A 21,161-nucleotide genomic window follows, 5' to 3' on the forward strand; every position below is an offset into this window, starting at 1 on the left:
ACAGCACAGGGCACGGGGGCAGGACTGTGAGCGGAGAGCGCCCCCTGCTGAGCCCTCACCCTGCTCTCTTTGGGGCCAGCACTGACTGCCGGGGAGAGCGCCCCCTACTGAGACTCTGCCCTGCTCCAGGGGATAATGGAGCATGAGATAGTCTCCTCTACTAGGCCCCGGCTTCCCAAGGGCTGACAGCTGAGCTCCCTTGGTGGCTGGTCAATGTGTATCCTTTTCGGGGGTGGCAGGTCCCTGGTCATGGCTGGGCTGTGTCCCCATCTCCTCCCCTCCCCCAGGGCTATGTACTGCTGGAGCGTGGCTGTCCCCCAGAGCTGGGTGCAGGGCCCTAGGCCGTGTCCCCTTCTCCTCCTCTCCTCTCCCCCCGTGCTATGTGCTATTGGGCGTGTCACCATTCCCCAGAGCTTGGCGCAGGGTCCTGGGCCGAGTCCCGGGCACTGGCTGGCTGGGACTGGCTGAACCCAGGCCTCACCACCAGCCAGGAGAACAACCCAGGCAGGATGCGGAAGCCGAGGCGTTGCAGGGTGTGCAGTGAAGGCTCGTTGTGGGGCAGCACTCGGGTGTATACAGGGAAGCCGCGGGCATGCAACTGTGCCGCCAGCATCCCCACCACGGGCCTCATGTGGTGCTGGCCGCGATGCTCTGGGAGGGTGTAACCGTGCGTCAGGGCAGCCAGCTGGTCGGTGAGGGACCAGGAGATGGGAGTCCCCTCAGGGGCCAGCAGGCAGGCGTTGGGGAAGTGGCGGATCAGGAGGCACAGGTACTGCAGGCTCCGGCTGTTCCCCCCAAAGTTCCAGGTGTCTCTGAGCAGCATGGCGTGGGCGGGGGACACGGGGGCCAGCCTGAGCCCCTTGTCAGGCCTGCAAGACAGGGCAGGGGGGAGAGAGACACAGGACGGGGTGGGGTGAGCACAGAGGGGGTTGACCTGGCAAGGGGAGGATGTCAGCGCGTGGGGGGCAGGGGGAATAGAACCAGCAGGAGAAGGGGTAAGTCTAGGGGAGGGGAGCGGGGAGCAACCAAACATGGGAGGTGTGAACATAGGGGGATATTGACCCAGCTTGGGGTGTGGGGTGCAGTGAGCTGGGGGTACAAGGGAATGAGCCCGGGGAGCAGAAATTGAGCTGGTATGACATGGCATAAGAGAGGAGCAGTGTCCAGTGATGCCATCCTCTTCCCAGTTGTGGGGCTGAGATGGGCTGGACAGAAAAATGGAGGGGATGGGGGGTTGCCGAATCTCAAACTGGGGGGCATGGAATGTATCCTGAGGGGGAGGGGTGTGCCACCCAGCTCGGAAGGCAGCGCCATCGCCAGAAGCAGCCGAGACCGACGGGTGGCATGGTATGGCATTGGCATCCTTACTGCTGCGTAACGTTGGGCCTTTGCACTGGGAAGGGAGGCTATGGCAAATTCTGGGGTGGCTATAGCCCCCATATCGCTCCTCCCAGTGTCCCCCATGGAGGGAAGGGAGGCTGGAGGGGGAGTGACCTGGCACAGGGAGAATGGGGGGAGGCTGAGAGAGGATAGACCTGGCGTGGGGGAGAAGGGGGAGCCCTGGGGGGACGGGATCAAGTCAGGCCCTGGCACATGCGGGGAGGGGATCGACACACTCCCGCGGCCTCAGCACAGGGGCTGTCTGACAAGGCCCAGTCCAGCCCCAGCAGAGTCATCGGTGCCAATGGGCCTTGGCTAAGCTCAGCTCCCTGAGATGAAAGCACCAGGGCTCAGTGGGCAGCAAACCCCCTGCCTGGAGACCTACCTGCTGACAGGAAAGGAGGGACCAGGGGGCTCTGTGCTTGGAGCCCCCCTCCCCTCAGAGGGGACAGCTCTGGGGTCAAGGACCCCTGGCTGCCCGTCCCAGGATACTGAAGGGTTACAGGCTGCCCCTCCCCCTGCTCTCCCCATCCTGGGACCAAGGAGGTTCCTTGGCCAGGCTGGGCTGCCCCTGCCCCCTGGCGAAGCTCTAGGGCTGACTCAGCCCTGCCCCGGAGCAGGATGGGAAATCCTTGGCAGCATGTGCCCAAGGCCTGGGGCTGTGTGTGGGGCCGTGGTGATGCCCTCACTCTGCCAGCACCGTTAGCCTGGGGAACTCATTGCCACCAGATCTAGGGCACAATGGAGGCCTCTGGCCTGGCACCCCGGGGTCCTTCCCTTCCCCCAGCCCTGCTCCCCCCTCCATCTAGCACAGGCTGGTTGTGTACATTGCCCCATTCTCTCTCACACATCCCATATCTCGGGGGCACCTACCGGTACTGGGGCATGGCAGGTGGGTCTGGGTGCAACAGCAGCCGGTGCGGATACATCTCCATCTCAAGCCCCCTGGCCCTGGTGATGTCCCTGATGGTCTCGTATACCCCGTCCTGCAGCCCTGCAGGGACAGCCATGCGCTGTCAGCAGGGGCCCCTCAAAGGTGCCCATGGACGTGGGGGGCCCAGCCCGGTAGGGGAGAGCAGCAGGGAGGGGCCAAGGGCTACTGTGAGCTGGCATGACCCAACCGGGGGTTCCCAAGCTTGGCGCATTCAGGATCCCAGGTCTGGATGGAGAAGGGGCCCAGGTGAGCTCCTCGGGGCTATTGGCGCGTGGGGGGTAAGGGGCCCAGGCAGGCTCCTCAGGACTATTGGCCTGTGGGAGGGGGAGCGGTCCTGCCCCCCATGTGGCAGGTGCTGGACAGAGCGGGGCTGGAGGGGGTCACCCTGTATCTGGAAGGCCTGGCCCCAGTCCACGGTGCAGCTGTTCTCCAGCAGGGCCCGGCAGGCGCCCTCGTCCCGGTAGAAGGTCGTGTACAAGTTGGTGAAATAATCGCTTGGGTCTCGCGCCACCTGCAGGGGGGACACTGTCTGTGGGTGAGCGCAGCCTCTGCCCTCCCACCATGACCCTCAGGGACGGCATCGGGGAAGCAGGGCACAGCGAGCCCCAAGTAAGAGTTTGAGGAGGGGGGAAGGGGCCCTGTGAATGGAGCCAGGGGGCTTAGGGGAGAATGGGAAAGGGGCTCTGGGCAGCAGAAAGGGGAAACAGGCTGTGGGGAGGTGGGGCAGACAGAAGGGGGAGGGGTAGAGATGACACCAAGCAGGGAAAGGGGCAAGGAAGTCGGGGAGGGGCAGTGATGGCATGAGGTGGGGGAGGGGAGCAGGGCAGTGATGGCGTCGGGGGGGGAGGGGAGCATCCAGCAGCATGATGTCGTTATTATGGGACTTCTTGTCATAATCCTGGTGGGGGTACTGGCATCTCACAGGGATCACTTGTCGGCTCTGTTCCTGTTTGGTAATATCATGGACTCCCAGGACGACAATGATCTTGCTGCAAAAGCCGAGAGCCACATGTGGGTTGTAGGGGCTAGAACATGTATATGGTATGGGATGCGCACATGTGGGTCTGACACAGGAATATGGCTACTTGTGGGGACAGGGAAGCCTGGGGTTTAAAGAAGTGATTTCGGACTCAGCTCCCAGCCAGTAAAAATGTAAAATATCCATTGACACATTGCTGTCTCTGATCCAGACCCAGGACTGGAGACTGGCTGTCTGGGGGGCTGGGGAATGGGAGATGAGGCCTTTTCCCTCTAGCAGAGCTGGCTCCGTTCCATCAGAGGGAGTGGTGATGAAATGGCTAGGTTCATGGGGTGGTTTAACTTCCCATACCTGCCGGTGGATAACCCAGTCCCAGAGACAATTCGCCCAGGGTTTTGGCACAAGTAAGTGCACTGGAGCCCAGGTGCCATTTACCGGTTCCGAAGCTTGGAAGGTACATGCAACAGAGTCACAGCTTTATTTTGACAATGTTCACGTATTTCTCCACTCCCACAGTAGTGGTAAGGGTTTTAGGCCACTGCTGATTTAAAACATTGGTTTGCATTTTTTTTCTAAGGGACCGTTAAAGAAATCCTGCATTTGACTACAAGCTGAATCCCAGACAGTGTTCTTTCCTGCTAAGGCAAGGGTGTTTAGTTAACCCTGCCTCAGTAAGGAGGCCTGATGCTTTTTCCAAATTTTCCAGGCGTTTTTTATGGTTTTGGGCTTTGTCTATTGTTCAAATAGCGGCTACTCTAGTTAGGTCATGTAAGATTCCTTCTACTACGCCTCCCTTTCCCCAATAAAAACTTTCCCACTGCACAAGCTGGGCCAGTTGAATGGCCGCTTTCTGAAAACAATTAGGGTACTAGGTAGTTATTTGGAAAGCAGAGAGGGAAATGAGAAAGTGGTGGTTCTTATAGTAGCATTTAGCACAATTCACCACTGTAAACAACAATTCCATCGGTAGGATGTGCTATACCACATTTGTTGTTCCGAGACTTGAATTTCCCTGAGGCTACGGCCAGACAGATTTGTATGGGAATTGGAGAAGATACGAGGGGGAGTAGCTGGGGAGCGGGGACTACAACAATGGGCAACCATATAGAGCCGGAATACACTGCAATACGACACAGGCCAAACCGGAGGCTACTGATTGGCCAAGATTACTTTTTCCCTCCCCACCCCAAGTTCGTTAAGGAGGAGAGGCTGAGAAATATTAAAAGTTTCATCTTCAGGTAGTTTTGGCTAGCTTCCGCAAGCTATTCTTTAAGATTTCGTAGTCTTAGTTCACTTAGCTGTCTGGCAATGACGCTGCAAGGGAGGGGTTACCAGCACAACCACCTTGCTTGGTTGGAGGCTTTATTGTGGCCTCAGGTGGAGAAGTTGTTTTCTTAGCAAGGTCCGAAGGCTTAATGGATTGGTCAGCGGACAAGAGTCCCTCAGCATGGGGCGAGGGCAGTTCTTTGCTGATGGACCCTTATGCAAACCCAGTGCCAGGTTTCAGCGAGTGGCAGGACTGCTGTATATAAAAAGACCTAACACATTTCGTTAGTGCCTGACTATTGTGTAATTTATTAAATGACTGTTTATTTGAGCTAGGCCAGCAGGGCACTGTTGGTAGCTGCATTGGGTGCCCTGGTAAAAATTTTTTATGAGGGCTGAATCTGGTCCTCTGATTGGGAGTGGCCTTTAAAGGGCATTTGGCCATACTGGATCTGTGAAGCCGCACACATACTGGGTCTGTGAAGCTGCACACGTACTGGATCTGTGAAGCCGCACACATACTGGGTCTGTGAAGCCGCACACATACTGGATCTGTGAAGCCGCACACATACTGGATCTGTGAAGCTGCACACATACTGGATCTGTGAAGCCGCACACATACTGGATCTGTGAAGCCGCACACATACTGGATCTGTGAAGCTGCACATAGCTCTTTTATAATTAGTTCAGATATGCCAGATTGTGATACAAAATCCTTAAGCAAAAACCCCATAACAGCCCCCGCATGACATATTTTACCAATGCAAAACTGTTGCAAAACCTCCGTCCAAGATCCTGCATTTGCCCTTCCTCCATAAGAAAACACACCACCAAAACTAACACATAGTAATGTATCTTCCCGTAAAAAAGGCAAATGCCTGCAACACTCAAACACCTGAACAAATTAATCCAAATATTTAGAAAGAGTTCTTAAAGAGGGACTAACACATACTTACAATTATAACATTTAAACATTTGAATAAAATTAATTCAAATATCTAGAAAAAGTTTTTAAAGAGGGAAAAGTGCTGTCTGCCCAATCATCACGTCACTGGCAGTAGTGCTGGGCCACAGAGGAAAAGTTTTACTTAACTGCAGCAATCAACGGTGCACAGTCATCCGGTGATGCACGCGAGCAAATAGGGCCAGAGCACCTGAGGTGCAACCGTCCAGGGAGTGCCAAAGGTGTACAGGGTACAAGGTGTACCCAGCAACACTTCCAGATTTCTATTTGTGGCTTTTTAGTTGATATTAGCCTTTACTTGCTATTTGTTACCAAAACAGATTTAAAATTTTCCATTCTTTTGGCTTTGACTATTTTGCTGCAGCCACAACTTTGGTCTTTATTTTAAACACTTTAAATTTTGTAAAGCATTAAGTTACTTTAAGGATCAAATGCTAAATACCAAAATCAAACAACACTAGAAAACATCTTAAACTTATAAACAAAAAATTATACACACCAGGAGCGTTTCTTAACAAATTTAACTAACTTTTTTTATATAGTCAAATGATTTTACCTTAATCATTTGATTAATATCCTTTTGCCTGGATTACCTTACAGACACTCCCAAAGGAATGGCTGCAAAGAAACCAAGAATTTCTTTTTTTAACATTTATTCATAGTTTTACCGCTTATGCCATTTGTGATGGGTTGGATTACAGAAACCCCCCTTGGGAGCTGCCACCCAATGTACCAAGACTACTTCTGCTCCTGTTTTCCCTGCCAGCTCAGGACTCCAGCACCCCGTCTTGCTGAGCCAGACACTCCAGTCTGCTCTAACACAGACCCAGGGTCTGAATCACTTGTCCCAAAGCTGCAAGTTTACCTGAAAACAGCTCACAGTAGTGTGCTTGTCTCTAGCACTCAGATGCCCAAATCCCAATGGGGCCTAAACCCAAATAAATCCGTTTTACCCTGCACAAGCCCATGCAGGGCAAACTCATAAATTGTCTGCCCTCTATAACACTGATAGAGAGAGACATTTTATATTTCTAGTTTTAGATACAAGAGTGGTACAAATCAGATGACTATACTCAGTAGATTATAAGTTCTGTAATGATACCTTACAAGAGACCTTTTGCATAAAGCATATCCCAGTCACGTTATATTCACTTATTACCATATTTTTTCCCTAAAACTATTCCAGTTACATTATATTGACTTATTATTAAGTTTTTATAAAATCATATAGACTGCACAACGTCACATCATTATTTAAGCAATTACTATTATGAAAGGAAAAAAGCAAGAAGCCAACCCTGCAATTACTTAATTTCCACCAGCAACTACAGAGTTAACCCCTCAACCCCCCCTCTTAACTTCCTCAAACTGCGGTTGCCTGCCGGTTTGGGCCCAATCCTTTTTTCTTATGGGCACAGGCATTGTTTTACTATCAATTCAGCAGGGAGGCTGGGCTGTTTTTACCAACCCTCCTTGTAGAAGAGGATTAAATATTTAACAAAGCAATTACTATTATACTTAAAGAGTGGTTAAACAACACAACAACACTAAAACACATGCTATCATGCTGGAAGAATAGTTAAACAACACTAAAATCTATATTACACAAATTAGAACACTGCAATAAGCTCTGCTCTCTCTTCTGGGGGAGAGCAATCCTTCCCTCTTGCTCCTTTTTAAACCTGGGTGTAGCCTCACCCCTTTCAACATTCACACCACTGGGGAGGATTTATAAGGAAGGTCCTCGCATGCACCCTGTCCGGCAATGAGTTACCAATTCGCCCTTTAGGGGAACGGGGTAGGATGCCCGATTGCCCCAGGTTTTGGCAAACGATTTCCAGGGGCTCCCCTTCAAACACAGCAAGGGGAGGGAGCTCACTCCATACGCGAGTCCTTGCTCCAGAGGAAGATTTGGGGAAGGGTTTTGGTCGTAGGCCAATCACACAAAAGTTTAGGAAAGCTTTGGTCACCGTACACCTCTCCCCCAGTAGAGAGCACCGGCCCGCCTTCAAGAGAACGGGATGGGATACTCTGCTACCTAGGAGTACACGGACGGATTCCTTGGGGCCTCCCCGCTCTCCGAGCAAGGAGGTGGTCCCCGTACACCCCTCCCCCAGCAGAGAGCACCGGCCCGCCTTCAAGAGAACGGGATGGGTTGCTTCACTGCCTAGAAGTACGTGGACGGTTTCCCCGGGGCCTTCTCTCTCTCCGAGTGAGAAGGGACACAATTGTCACTTAACCGGTAAGAAAAGGGTGGGGACCTACTAGAGCGGGGGTCTCCGATTCACGGTCCCTTACCCCGCCCGCAGCTGGTCCCGGAGTCACCTTGCGACCTACAATCACACCACACCTAAACCGGGATCTTTGCTATAACAGTCCTTTCCAGCCCCCAGCCTATTGCTAGTGGGAGTCCTGTCAATCCCCGGGCCGCAGGTCTCATCAGTTCACACAGCCTATTGCTAGTGTGGTCCACCAGCCTATTGCTAGTGGGAGCTACTCCGGCCCCTTCGGCTGCACCGGGACTTCCTGGATTACGCCCTAACTCCTGTTAGAGTCCAGGCAGTGGATTCCGTCCCCCTTCTACTCGACTCAGGGGATTATATCCCACCTCGCTTAAGGGGTCCACCCGTGTCCTACAGGTTCGGTGGATTACGCCCCTACTCACTATGGGGTCCACTTTCCCGGGGTGCTCCTGCAGCCGGTCCCTCACCTCCCTCTGAGATCACCACTGCCCAGAGGGATATGGCCACAAAGCTAAGCAAGCAACAATATAGAAAGCTTAAAAAGGCAAAGCATAGGAGTTTGGCGTACTTCTTGTTCTTATTAAGATTAGAAACCCTCTCAGTTGTTTACCTCTAGTCCTCGGGCCACTCAGTTCTTGAGTCAGTGGTGGTTTCCTTTATATCCCAGAGAGATCACCTAGCCTATTCAGCCTCTGTTCCTGCCTGAAGAATCTCCTGTCATCCGAAACTTGTTTTTATTCTGGGCTGGCACTCTAAAAGTGTTTAACTGCCAGACGGATGTCCCAGTAATTTCACCGAGGCTGTTCCAAGGAAACCGTTGGGTCTAAGACCTCATGTACACACCACAAAACAGACAGTCCCCTACGCCCCCCCTAGCTTATAGCCTAAGGAAACAATGATAGAGAGAGCGCAGCATGATGCAAGAATTTAAACAGACAAGTTACAGAACGGACACACACAAAACAAACAGGCGTCAGGCAAATGAGTCTAACCTTAAAAGGTTCGGATCACAGCGCGTTCTCACCTGAACCTAGAGCCTATGGGCAGCTCCTTACCGAATCCCAAATAGAGACAAGGGTCTCTTACTTGGCGCCTGGGATCAGTGTGGGAGCGGTCCACGGTCCTCCGGTCCGGTGGGACGTCGAGTGATCCCGGACGAGCCCCCAAATTGTCGTGGAAAGAATCACCCACGCAGTGATTTTAGTTCACAGACTCAGAGCCTGAGGCCTTTATTGCAATACATACCAACGCGTTGGGGTGCAGTTTTTCAAACTGGCACCCCTAGTAAGAGCTCACAGGCTGCTTTTATTCCATTAAACCACAAGCAGGGTACAAACAATACGTCATGAATTAAATCATTGGGGGCAAATCACAAGCTGAGCAAGGGTTGAGCACGAGCTTTGGGGACAAATCACAAGCTGGGCAAGGGTTGAGCATGAGCTGATCACGAGCTAGGAAGCAGGGGTTGGGGTCAATCTTCTCACCCCCCTCCCTACCCTCTGACTTAATTTCCGAGGAGTGGGTGTTTGTTTGGGTAGAAGGGCGCTTGGTGGTTTCCGCAGGGGTGGTGCTCGGCCCTAGCTTGGGTACATTTCTCAAGACTTGGACTATGTCATTTTCCGGGGGATTTCAGCAAAGGCTTAAGGGGGAGGGGTTTCCAGGGGAGCTTAAAGGAGAGCTATCATTGGTTAAATTGCAGATAGCTGGACTTGGAAAATATTGCAAATAGTTATAGCAGCAAGGATGATTAACTCTCTGCAAAACAATTTACAAATCACAAGCATCTTACGTTATTTCCGTAGCTTCTTACATTATTTCCGTAGCTTGCGGTTATCATATTTCATCAGTTATGAACATATTTCATTAGTACTGCTGCGGGGGGGGGGGGTTTATTCTCCCATTCCCTCCTCTGGACATGACCCTTGACCGAGTTTGGCAGAAAACTGTGCAGTTTAGTCTAGTTTAAGCTTTAGGCATGCCCTACTCTGTGCAAAGGCCATCAGCATAACAGATCTCTGTTGGAGGGTTTATTTTGGGGCCTTCAGATTCAAAGCTCTGGCTATCAAAAAGAAAGGCCCCCCCCCTCTATTTCCCCACACGTTCCGCGAGCACCTTGAAGAGACTGGAGTTGGTCCCTATCAGCACAGACACATCAGAGGTCCCTTTAGGGTCAGGGCATATTAATGCAGCTGTGTCCACCTCTTCTCTTACCCCAGCAACCTCCTCTGGGAATTCCAGGTGCACTATGACATACCCTTGGTAGGGGTATTCATCCATGCTGAGGCCACACAGACCAACGCCAGTCAGTGGCTATATAGGCAGGTGCCTAAGCATCTGTTGGTAGAATGACTGAAATATAATAGTCACTTGAGATCCAGTGTCAAGCACGGCTTTACACTCCGCCCCTTCAATCTTCACCATGACCTCTGCTCAAGGCCCTATCAGTCTTGCGGGGATCCCAGCTGGACGGTCGCTTCTGGGGGAATCTTCAAATCCTGCAGGCCTGGGTGGTCCCCGTCCCCGGACTCTCTGGCAGCTACCGGATCTCTCCCAACTGATCCTCAGCTTTCCATACACTAAGGAGGGGTTTTCTTCATTATGGCACTTGCCAGCACTGTGTCCATCCTGACCACATCGGTAGCAGAAGAATTGTCCTTTCCCGCTTCGCCCAGGTGGGATGGTGGCTCTAAATGCTGACTTCTCCATCGCCACAGTCAGAGGCGCCTTATTCCTGGAAGTCTTAGCTCAGTCAATGGTGCTTTGCAGTTCAGCTATCCGTTCTGTCAGGGCCTGCATTTGTTGGGCAAGTTCCTCTGTGGTGCTCACCATCAGTACACTGGCCGTTTGCAGTGGTGTTGTGCCGGCTGGCTCCAATGTTTGGGCTTCCCAAAACTCGCTGGCAGCCTGCCTTTCTTCCTCTTCTCTGACCTCCTTTATCAGCTGGGAATAACTTGGGGGATGTTCCCGTCGTTCTCTTAGCCAGAGATGGAGTAGAATCGGGTTCTGATACTGAGCTCCTCTTACAATTTGAGCCAGTCTGGTCTGATCCATCTGTTCAGCAGTCACTGCTCCCCTCATGACAGCTCTCTGAAGCAGTCTCTCCAGCCTCTGTATATAGGCTGAAATCTTCTCGCCAATTTGCTGTCGGGAATTAAGGAACTTACAGTAACTGTCTTCAGGGCCCTCTACGCTCCCAAAGGTATGATCAAGGGCCTCTAGGCAGTCCTTCACACTGACCCCAGGGTCAATGAGCTTCAGGGTGCGAATCACATCTAATGCTGGGCCACTAAGGCTCTCTATTAGACATCTTCGCTTTTCTGCATCAGGTACGGCCCACTCCTGCAGCATTTCAGTGGTATGCTCCAACCAGGGTTCAAACTCCTCTGCCCCAGCAAATAATCTTAACTCACGACAAGAGTTTAACATAGCCTGGGACAGCACAACCTTTTCCAATATTTGCCCCAGTGCTTTTGCCCAATCATTGGCTGAGGCTGCGGCCCCTGAGCTAGAGGCTGCAGGGCCGGGGCCCAACAAACCTGACATATTAGCCATTATACAAAGAGTCATTTCCTCAAAATATAACCACAATTGTTTCCCAATGCAGTGGAACACTCAACAGGTGCTTGCGAGGGGTACTGACCCAGGGAATCCCGGACGAGCCCCCAAAAGTAACCACACCAGCCAAAGTAACCACTTTCAGTTGCTGTTGTTCCATGCCAGGCGAGTTGGTGTGCCTATGCAAACAAGATCAGCCCCTGGAGTTCTTTTCCACACTCGCCATAATTCACCACCAGATGTCAGGGTAGAGCTCATCCTGACTCTGCTTACACAGATATATGTTGGGGAAATAATACAGCGGGGCACAGACTATCCAATAAGTTCTTGGACTGCATTGCAGACAACTTTTTATTTCAGAAGGTTGAAAAAGTTACTAGGGGGGAAGCTGTTCTAGACTTGATTTTAACAATAGGGAGGAACTCGTTGAGAATTTGAAAGTAGAAGGTAGCTTGGGTGAAAGTGATCATGAAATCATAGAGTTTGCAATTCTAAGGAAGGGTAGAAGGGAGTACAGCAAAATAGAGACAATGGATTTCAGGAAGGCGGATTTTGGTCAGCTCAGAGAGCTGATAGGTAAGGTCCCATGGGAATCAAGACTGAGGGGAAAAACAACTGAGGAGAGTTGGCAGTTTTTCAAAGGGACACTATTAAGGACCCAAAAGCAAGCTATTCCGCTGGGTAGGAAAGATAGAAAATGTGGCAAAAGACCACCTTGGCTTAACCACGAGATTTTGCATGATCTAAAAAATAAAAAGGAGTCATATAAAAAATGGAAAGTAGGACAGATTACAAAGGATGAATATAGACAAACAACACAGGAATGCAGGGGCAAGATTAGAAAGGCAAAGGCACAAAATGAGCTCAAACTAGCTACAGGAATAAAGGAAAACAAGAAGACTTTTTATCAATACATTAGAAGCAAGAGGAAGACCAAGGACAGGGTAGGCCCACTGCTCACTGAGGAGGGAGAAACAGTAACAGGAAACTTGGAAATGGCAGAGATGTTTAATGACTTCTTTGTTTCGGTCTTCATGGAGAAGTCTGAAGGAATGCCTAACATAGTGAATGCTAATGGGAAGGGGGTAGGTTTAGAAGATAAAATAAAAAAAGAACAAGTTAAAAATCACTTAGAAAAGTTAGATGCCTGCAAGTCAGCAGGGCCTGATGAAATGCATCCTAGAATACTCAAGGAGCTAATAGAAGAGGTATCTGAGCTTCTAGCTATTATCTTTGGAAAATCATGGGAGACAGGAGAGATTCCAGAAGACTGGAAAAGGGCAAATATAGTGCCCATCTATAAAAAGGGAAATAAAAACAACCCAGGAAACTACAGACCAGTTAGTTTAACTTCTGTGCCAGGGAAGATAATGGAGCAGGTAATTAAGGAAATCATCTGCAAACACTTGGAAGGTGGTCAGGTGATAGGGAATAACCAGCATGGATTTGTAAAGAACAAATCATGTCAAACCAATCTGATTGCTTTCTTTGATAGGATAACGAGTCTTGTGGATAAGGGAGAAGCGGTGGATGTGGTATACCTAGACTTTAGTAAGGCATTTGATATGGTCTCGCATGATATTCTTATCAATAAACTAGGCAAATACAACTTAGATGGGGCTACTATGAGGTGGGTGCATAAGTGGTTGGAAAACTGTTCCCAGAGAGTAATTATCAGTGGTTCACAGTCATGCTGGAAGGGCATAACAAGTGGGGTGCCGCAGGGATCTGTTCTGGGTCCGGTTCTGTTCAGTATCGTCAATGATTTAGATAATGGTATAGAGTGCAAATATTTAGATAAGAATGGGCGAGTTTCTAGTCCAAGTTTAATGTTAAATGCTTGTTTCAGTGTTGTTTGCGCTCCCAATCTCCATTTTGAATTTCACGTAGTGCCAGCAACCTGCCATTACTGGCTACATGCGGCTGCCTGCGGCTTGCAATACATTTTGCTTTGGGTAATAAATTGGAAATCCCTCCCATTCCTAGATTAATAACAGATGTGCCGCCAGAAACTGACCAGGCTCAGGGGCGACCTCTGCCTCTTGTGTTTCTGATGCTGGTTCCGCGGTGGGCAGCCCCTCTGGGGGGGGTCCTCAGAAAGCCCCTCCGAGTAGGGAACCAGGATGTGCCACCTCAACCAGCGCTTGAGGGGCACATTATAGGTAACGTTATAAGATTCTGCTGTATGATGTTTGTGATGTTATCTGATTAAAATATAACCATATAGATCATTGTTGCAACCACTGTTATATATTTGCAAAAAATCTTGTACAAAATGTGGCATGTAAGATGTCTATGAAAAGGTTATGATTTGCTGAATATGATTATGCTATCTGTATGCACGTATCATTTTTGTATTTGAAGTTATGAGTATTGGCTCTATACCTGGATTTCAACTGTTTGCTCCTGGGATAACACCCACAAGGTATTTAGTCTGCACATCTTGGAGGGACTATTCAAATTAAGGTTTCAGAGTAGCAGCCGTGTTAGTCTGTATCCACAAAAAGAACAGGAGTCCTTGTGGCATCTTAGAACCTAACAAATTTATTTGAGCATAAGCTTTCGTGGGCTACAGCCCGCTTCATCAGATGCATAGAATGGAACATAGAGTAAGAAGATATATATACATACAGAGAACATGAAAAAGTGGAAGTAGCCATACCAACTGTAAGAGGCTAATTAATTAAGATGAGCTATTATCAGCAGGAGAAAAAAATCTTTTGTAGTGATAAACAAGACGGTCCTTTTTAGACAGTTGACAAGACGGTGTGAGGATACTTAGCATGGGGAAAAAGATTCAATATGTGTAATGACCCATATTAAGTGGCTCATCAAGAAACACTTAACCGACAGTTGACCATGGGAGACCATGTACACTGAATGGACTGTCCTGCAGATGTGCTGTCTGGGGTACAGTCAGGTGTCAACAAAATCAACTGGACTATATCACTTAGTTAAGCAGCCATTCTTTGACAGGAAGAAGGATGTGAGCGAGAAATTTACATCTTGGCAAACAGACTCGCTGTTGCCTGAACCCCAGCTAGAGGTGATTCTCAAAGAGGAGCTAAAGGTGTAAAAATGAGGAACAGATGTCCCAAATCACCTCTCTCTCTCTCCTCATCTCTACTCATGGCATCAATAAGGTTTGAAAGACAAAGGAAGCATCACTGAACTGGGGGAGTCGTCCTGGCTGAAAGAATCCAGCCAGACAGTCGTGAATACACGGCGAGAGAAATCCATTTGCTTTAAGTTCACTTAGCTTGTAAAGTTAGGTATTAGTTTGCGTTTTATCTTTTATTTCTTTGTAACCGATTCTGACTTTTATGCCTCATTACTTGTAATCACTTAAAATCTCTCTCTCTCTCTGTGTAGTTAATAAACTTGTTTTGTTGTTTTATCTAAGCCAGTGTGTTTGGATTGAAGTGTTTGGGACCCTCCACTTGAGATAACAAGATTTGTGCATGTCATTTTCTAGTAATGAAATGATGGACTTTCTATGAGCTTGTATTGTCCAGAAGGAGAGAGCTGGGCAGTAGAAGACGCATATTTCTGGAGACAAATCAAGGACTGGGAATTTGCTAGTGTCACTCTGCAATATAATTCAGGAGTGGCTGGCTAGAAGCACTCATTTATTCAGCTGGGAGTGATTTTGCATGCGAGAAGCCGTGTGTGAACAGGCCAGGAGTGGCTGCTCTCACAATGAAGCAATGTAAAAGGCTCCCCAAATTGGAGAGCTGAGGGGACACAGCTGTCCATCGGTCCAGATTGTACCCTGAGGAATGTACCAATCACACACGACCCCATCAGTGTAATAGTGAGAAAATGGTTGTTGGACATGTAACGTACATGCCTGTGCGCGTTTGGGCACATCAGTGTCCCGTCGCCTCCTGATATTGATGCCCTAGGCCTAGCCACTGGCTATTCCGAATGCATCTGCTTTGGGCCCTCTTGCCTGGATAGCGCGTCTGCCCCCATGACTTGTTGAGTCTCCATCTCATGCCTTTGGAGGGCTGTACTCCAGCGTACCAACCAAGAGTTGGTGCCTTTGGTTCTGTGTAGCCACGCTAAAGGGGGGCAGTCAGTCAGTACCCAGCGCCTCCGGATGAATGGGTAGGGTCCTAGCTCTCGGACAACCCACAGTTGCTGAGCATTCATGTTCTATAACGGCATCATTCCATTCACTTGGAGTCCGTTTTCTGCTCAGAAAGGCATGGGATGCTGCTCGGTACCCTCCCCTGCTGGCATCATCAGCACTCCCAAGCCTGTGTTAGATGCGTCAGTGCACAATTCAAACACCTGGCCAGAGTCCGGCTTCGCCTTTCCTGACAGAATTTGTTTTACATCTTCAATGCCCCATCCTGCACTTTGACACCTTTACACTTAGACCTGCATTCTACCTCTTCCACACCATTCCCATGTGATCCTTATGCTCTGGCAAGGAATTGCTGAAGACTGCAATATCCTCCATGTAGGCACGAGATAAGTCCTGTCACCCAGCCACTTGATTCGCAAGCGTTTGAAAGGTGGCTCCAGCATTCATTAGCCCAAATGGTAATACTTTAAGCTCAGAAAGTCCCAAATTGGTTAGGAAGGCACATTTTTTTCTGCATATCACTGTTCTAAGACGATGTGCCAGTATCTCTTTGCTAAATCCAGGCTGTTCGAGTCTCTCTCAGAGCCCCACCTCCTCCTGCACTGTGATTCAGGGTCTCTTGATTGAGATAACCCACCACGTCTGTAGCCACCCTCTGGCAAGGGCACTCTTTGTCACGGACCTACAGGGTCTGGTCTATGCTCCAGCCTGTAATCAGTCCCCTGGGAGCAACCTCTTTAGCGTGTGTGCTGAGCCGCAGAGACCCACACAGTCCCACAGGGGCAGACCTGTGGCTTCCGCAACTCTGAAACTGGGCCTTCGGCACCAGCGACCCCTGTCTCCCTGCAGCAAATCCAGCCAAAGCCAGACTCCTGCAGGAGACTTGTACTGGGCCCCTTCACCTGGCTGCAGGAGGTGAGCATCCTTACGTCAGTGCAGAGAGACAGGGGCTCGGCCAGCATTCAGTCCCCCCGGTGTGAGGGGTCCACCCAGCCGAGCTGCTGTGTCCATCTGTCAGTCCCAGAGCAGAGCTGCTGTGTCTCTGTGAGCCACGGTCTTATCACCCCTCTTGTCTCCTCTCGGTCCGTTGTCCTCCCCCAGCAAATACATGCTGGGTTCACACGGTCAGCCTGCTGGTGCTTCCGCTTCGTCTTGATTGGTCAGTCCTTGGGGTTCCCATTGTCCTCTCGGCTCCTCCATTGATGTGGGTCAGTTTCCGCCAGTCTGGTAACGCCCATGCACACCTCCCCAGACCGGTCCGTGACACACACAGCTCATGTCTCCTGCTCTGCCCCAGGAGCAGCATTTGAACCCTTCTGCAGCCACTGGGGAGCGGAACCAAAGTGGTAAGTACCGAGTCATGCACACAGTTCATTAAATTATTACAGTTTCCACTTGTCAGCCCCCGATACATGACCAAGGAGTGGGAGACCCGGGGCCATGGGTGCTGCAGCATTTGGCTGCTCAGGGAACTAGGATGTGGCTTTGCTTATTAGGGGCTGGGCTTGTACCACCCCTCCCAACCTTGGGCCATAGAGGAGCTGTCACCAGGCAGGGACGGGCACCATGCAGGATTCTGCTGCCTCTCTGAACTGTACAAACAAGGTTGTTAGAGGGCTTCTTTTTTTACTCACTTACTTCCCTGGTTCTTCTCGCATGAACAGAGAGCAATAATACCCGAAGTTTGAAGGTGCAAACAATTCAATGTTTATTGGGGTGAACTTTTAGGTAGAAATGATTTTAATTTTTTTCTCAGTGTCCCCCTTCCCAGCTCTGACGCCACAGAGCCTTGCCTGTGGCCCTGTTCCCATTCCCTATTCCCATTCCCTCCCTTAGCAAAACATTATTCCAATTCCCCCCCATTCTCTGTTTCTATCCCCCCCTTACTTCCTGATTGACTGCAGAATATAAAAACTTGAGTTCTGCTTAGCCATACCGTAACCAATTATTTTAATGAAATTTAACTGACCAATTTTAACATATTGTAACATGATTATTTAACCAATGTGACAAAGTTCCTCCTCTATCTTGGTGGGTCCTGCGCTTATTGGCAGATTTTCTTGCCTCAGAGATTCACCATGTGGGTTGGGGAACAGCCCAGAGACCTTCCCCTCTGGAAGAACCCACAGTCCAGGTCAATTGGGAGGTTTCGGGGGGAACCCGGGCCCACCCTCTACTCCGGGTTCCAGCCCAGGGCCCTGTGGACTGCAGCTGTCTAAAGTGCCTCCTGTAACAGCTGCATGACAGCTACAACTCCCTGGGCTACTTCCCCATGGCCTCCTCCAAACACCTTCCTTAGTCTTACCACAGGACCTTCCTCCTGGTGTCTGATAACGCTTGTGCTCCTCAGTCCTCCAGCAGCACACCCTCTCACTCTCAGCTCCTTGCGCCTCTTGCTCCCAGCTCCTCACACTCACACCACAAACTAAAGTGAGCTCCTTTTAAAACCCAGGTGCCCTGATTAGCCTGCCTTAATTGATTCTAGAAGCTTCTTCTTAATTGGCTCCAGGTGTCCTAATTAGCCTGCCTGCCTTAACTGGTTCTAGCAGGTTCCTGATTACTCTAGTGCAGCCCCTTCTCTGGTCACTCAGGGAACAGAAAACTACTCATCCAGTGACCAGTATATTTGCCCTCTACCAGACTCCTGTACCCCACTGGTCTGGGTCTGTCACACCAGTTATATCCCACCACCTTAATTGGTTTACACCCAACAAAATTAATTATACAGAAGACAGAAACAATCACAGAACCAAACAGAGATTACACAGACAAATAATAGGGAAGTGATAGAACAACACAGAAATGAGGATTTCACACCCCAGCTATTGATGAGTTCTTGTCAGACAGGATGCTATCAAACTAAGTGTTTTTTAAATCTTCTAGGCTCTTCCCTTTCTCTGGAGGTGAAAAATTGGATCACCTTTTTAACAGCCCAAAACTGCCTTATTTCAGTGTGACTGGTGAGGACGTGACCGTTTGCTTCCCAGCTTATGGCTGCCTTTGCTGTTTAGCCAAAGGCCTTAGCCTAAGAACAGGGCCTCAGACTGTCATGGTGAGAGAAGGCCCAGACACAGGCAGACTGTGATTTTGATTCTTGTTTTGTTCCTCTATAACTAGCTAAGTGATAAGAATACACCTACATTCTTAAAGTCTAGGCCTTTGCTTACAGGCCTGAATATCTATATCCTAATACTCCACCCCCTTTTTTTTTTTTCTTTTTCTTTTTCTTTTGGGATCCTTCTGCCCAGGTATCCCTGGAAAAGCATAGGACATATGGCAACACATTTTTTGTTAGGGCCAGGCATTAAGGTGGAAGGTGTTGATATTTTATTTGTTTTACTGCCTCTTTGTGTAGTATAGTGCCCTGCACCTTCTGTCCTACGGGCGTACCACATCTGTTTTAATTAGTGTTTCAGACTTCCCATTATAGCGGGCCCGAGAAGGTTGGATTCCGATTGCTTGTCCCGGCCGGGGAGCCTGTCCTAGCAGCGGCCGCAACCCGCGTGGGGACAGTTTGGGTTTCAGGCCCTGGCGGAGCCCAGCGTGCAGACTCGGTGCGGGGAATCGGGGCAGAGGCAGCCCCCTGTGTCTGGGGATGGAGGGGCCGGGCTGTGGCAGGGTGCGGGGTCTCCTTGTTCAATGTGTTTCCCTCCCTCTCTAGGTCTCCACCATGAGCGAGATGAAGAGCTACTCACAGGCTGTCACTGGAGTGCGTGTGTAACCCCTACTCTCCTCTCAGGTCTGGGGGGGGGGTAGCCCCACAGAAGTGCTCTGGGATGGGAGTGGCCAGTTTGAGGGAACCATGGGGTGTGAGGTTGGTGTGCTTACGTGAGTCTAAATCACTAGCTGGTGCTGCATGGTGGGTGAGCTCTCCACCCTCTCGTGCACCTTGGTCTGGCCCCGCCCCGCCCCTGGTGCTCTGCCCAGCTGGCCCCCTCCCCTTGGGCATGTTGTGCCCACTGCCCTACCCGTCCAGCCCATATCTGTCCTGAGCCTGATCTCTCTGGTGACCTTGGAAGGGAAGGACAAAGACCTCCTTGCCCAGGAGAAAGTCAGTGAGTGCCAGTGAGATCCCTCTCTGGGCAGGGCCCCGCTGAGACACCCTCCCTCTCCATTCCTTGTGCTCCTGCGGCTCGGGGGCTCCGTGCGGGGCTGCGGAGCCAGCGCCCCGCCCTGCTAACTGTGGCCCATCTCTCGTGCCTGCAGTTCTTTGCCAGTATGCTGACGTACCCCTTTGTGTTCGTCTCCAACTGTGGGTGAGTGCCCCGCACGCCGTCCCGAGCCAGCTGCAGCCTCCCCCTGCAACGCAAGGGCGTCTGCCCCACCTCTGAGGAGCAGGGGACGCAGCGGCTCCTGTTCAGGAAGCAGGGAGATGCAGCATCTCCCCCCCACATCCTATAGGGTTTGCTCTGGGATGACGATGTTCCGGCCTCTAAGGGGCTAGGTAGAAACCCTTCAGAGGGGGAGCGGAGCTGCTGTCATTGGCTGCTGATGTGGAATGTGAACAGCTGGCACCGGCAGGCGAGAGCGCTCTGCCCTGCCCAGACATGGCACCGGGTGGGCGGCCGGGGACGCTGAAGGCTGGCACATTCAGATAAAAGGAGGTGGCTTTTCCCCCAATGTGTGAGGGGCCTGTGGAGCTCACTGCCACAGGAGGGAGCTGAGGGGGGTTCAAAGAGGGACTGGACCGTTTGAGGGAGAGCACGGTTAGCCAGAGTTGAGGGGTGCTGAACCTGCTTTGGGCTAGAGCCCGTCCCCCAGGGCTCGTCTACACAGGGAAGCTAAGCTGGAGCGGTGACTGAAAGTGGCAAAAGCCCCCATGTGGCCACGGTCAGACTGGGATATCGGCGCATACACGGGTCTGGGAAGGGAAAGGAGCCGAGCCAGGGAGAGGCACCGTCTCCCAGGGTAGCTGCAGCCCTGCTGGGGCTGGCGCTGGGAACAAATCACCCCCCACCTGCAGTCACCCCCGGTGAAACACCTCTGGGCCTAGCGACTGGGCGGCAGGGTGGGATGGGGGGGACAGATCATCCCCTCCCTGCTGCAGCTGGCAGAGCCACGATCCTGGGTTCCAGCCCCATCTGTCCCCCCTCCCAGCCTGACATGGAGCTAGTCCTGGCTGTGCTCGCAGCTCGCCCCCTGCCCCTCGCGCAGACTCCTGTGGCTCCCCTCTTCCCCAGACGCTTGGCAGCCTCTTGGGCTCCCTGGCCCTGCAGTGCCTCCACCCCCATGGCACGCTTGGCAGGAGCAAAATCACAGGTTGCAGCCTCCCAGAATAGACCCGGGCCTGTTCGGGTGTGAGAGCCGGTCCCTGCCCGCCCTGCAGTACAGCTGGGACTTAGTGGGGTGGGGGGGAGGAGTTCTGCCCTCCTGAATCAGCCCTCCCCAACCCCTCGGGAGTATTGCCCTTGGCCATCTCACTAGGGAGCATCAGCTCTGTCCCCAGGAGAAAGGCTGCTCCCCTGGTGCCCGACTGCCCCGCTGTAGTGTTGGGAGCAGGGGCAGGAAGCTCTGGCCATGGAGGAAAGGACAGGGGGCAGCTGGGGATCCTGGGACCTGACTGAGCTGCCTGGCTCAGGCCCCGTTAAAGCGACGTAGCCCAGAAGGGCTCAGACAGGACGTGGTGCTGGGGAGGCCAGGGAGGTTCTGGGAACAGGCTGCGGTGGCCGGCTCACTGCTACTTCCTCCCCCCTCTCCTCTCTTGCAGGCTGGCTGGTGGCCTCCCCCCCTACGCACCCAACTACTCC

General features: G+C 51.3%; 1 protein-coding gene across 1 annotated transcript; it reads right to left on the reverse strand.

Annotated features, from left to right (window-relative positions):
- Positions 1–397: 397 nt before the first annotated feature.
- On the reverse strand, positions 398–15,789 carry LOC135877924 (glycine N-acyltransferase-like protein 3). Its single transcript, XM_065403447.1, has 5 exons — positions 15,719–15,789; positions 3,237–3,303; positions 2,699–2,825; positions 2,254–2,374; positions 398–869 (listed from the first exon to the last, which is right to left on the reverse strand). Exons 1-5 carry the CDS (start codon positions 15,787–15,789, stop codon positions 398–400), a joined length of 858 nt encoding a protein of 285 aa, XP_065259519.1.
- Positions 15,790–21,161: the final 5,372 nt, after the last annotated feature.

The sequence above is a fragment of the Emys orbicularis genome, chromosome 4 (assembly GCF_028017835.1).
Source record: "Emys orbicularis isolate rEmyOrb1 chromosome 4, rEmyOrb1.hap1, whole genome shotgun sequence".
Taxonomy (NCBI): domain Eukaryota; kingdom Metazoa; phylum Chordata; order Testudines; family Emydidae; genus Emys; species Emys orbicularis.

What these genes read in the sequence shown, in the direction of transcription:
- LOC135877924 (XM_065403447.1), bottom strand. Translation starts at nt 15,789, where the DNA reads ATGGAGGATATTGCAGTCTTCAGCAATTCCTTGCCAGAGCATAAGGAT. An exon ending in AGAGCCGACAAGTGATCCCT is followed by an intron (nt 2,826 to 3,236) that starts GTGAGATGCCAG and finishes TCCCCCCTGCAG; the next exon opens with GTGGCGCGAGACCCAAGCGA. An exon ending in CCAGGCCTTCCAGATACAGG is followed by an intron (nt 2,375 to 2,698) that starts GTGACCCCCTCC and finishes CTGTCCCTGCAG; the next exon opens with GGCTGCAGGACGGGGTATAC.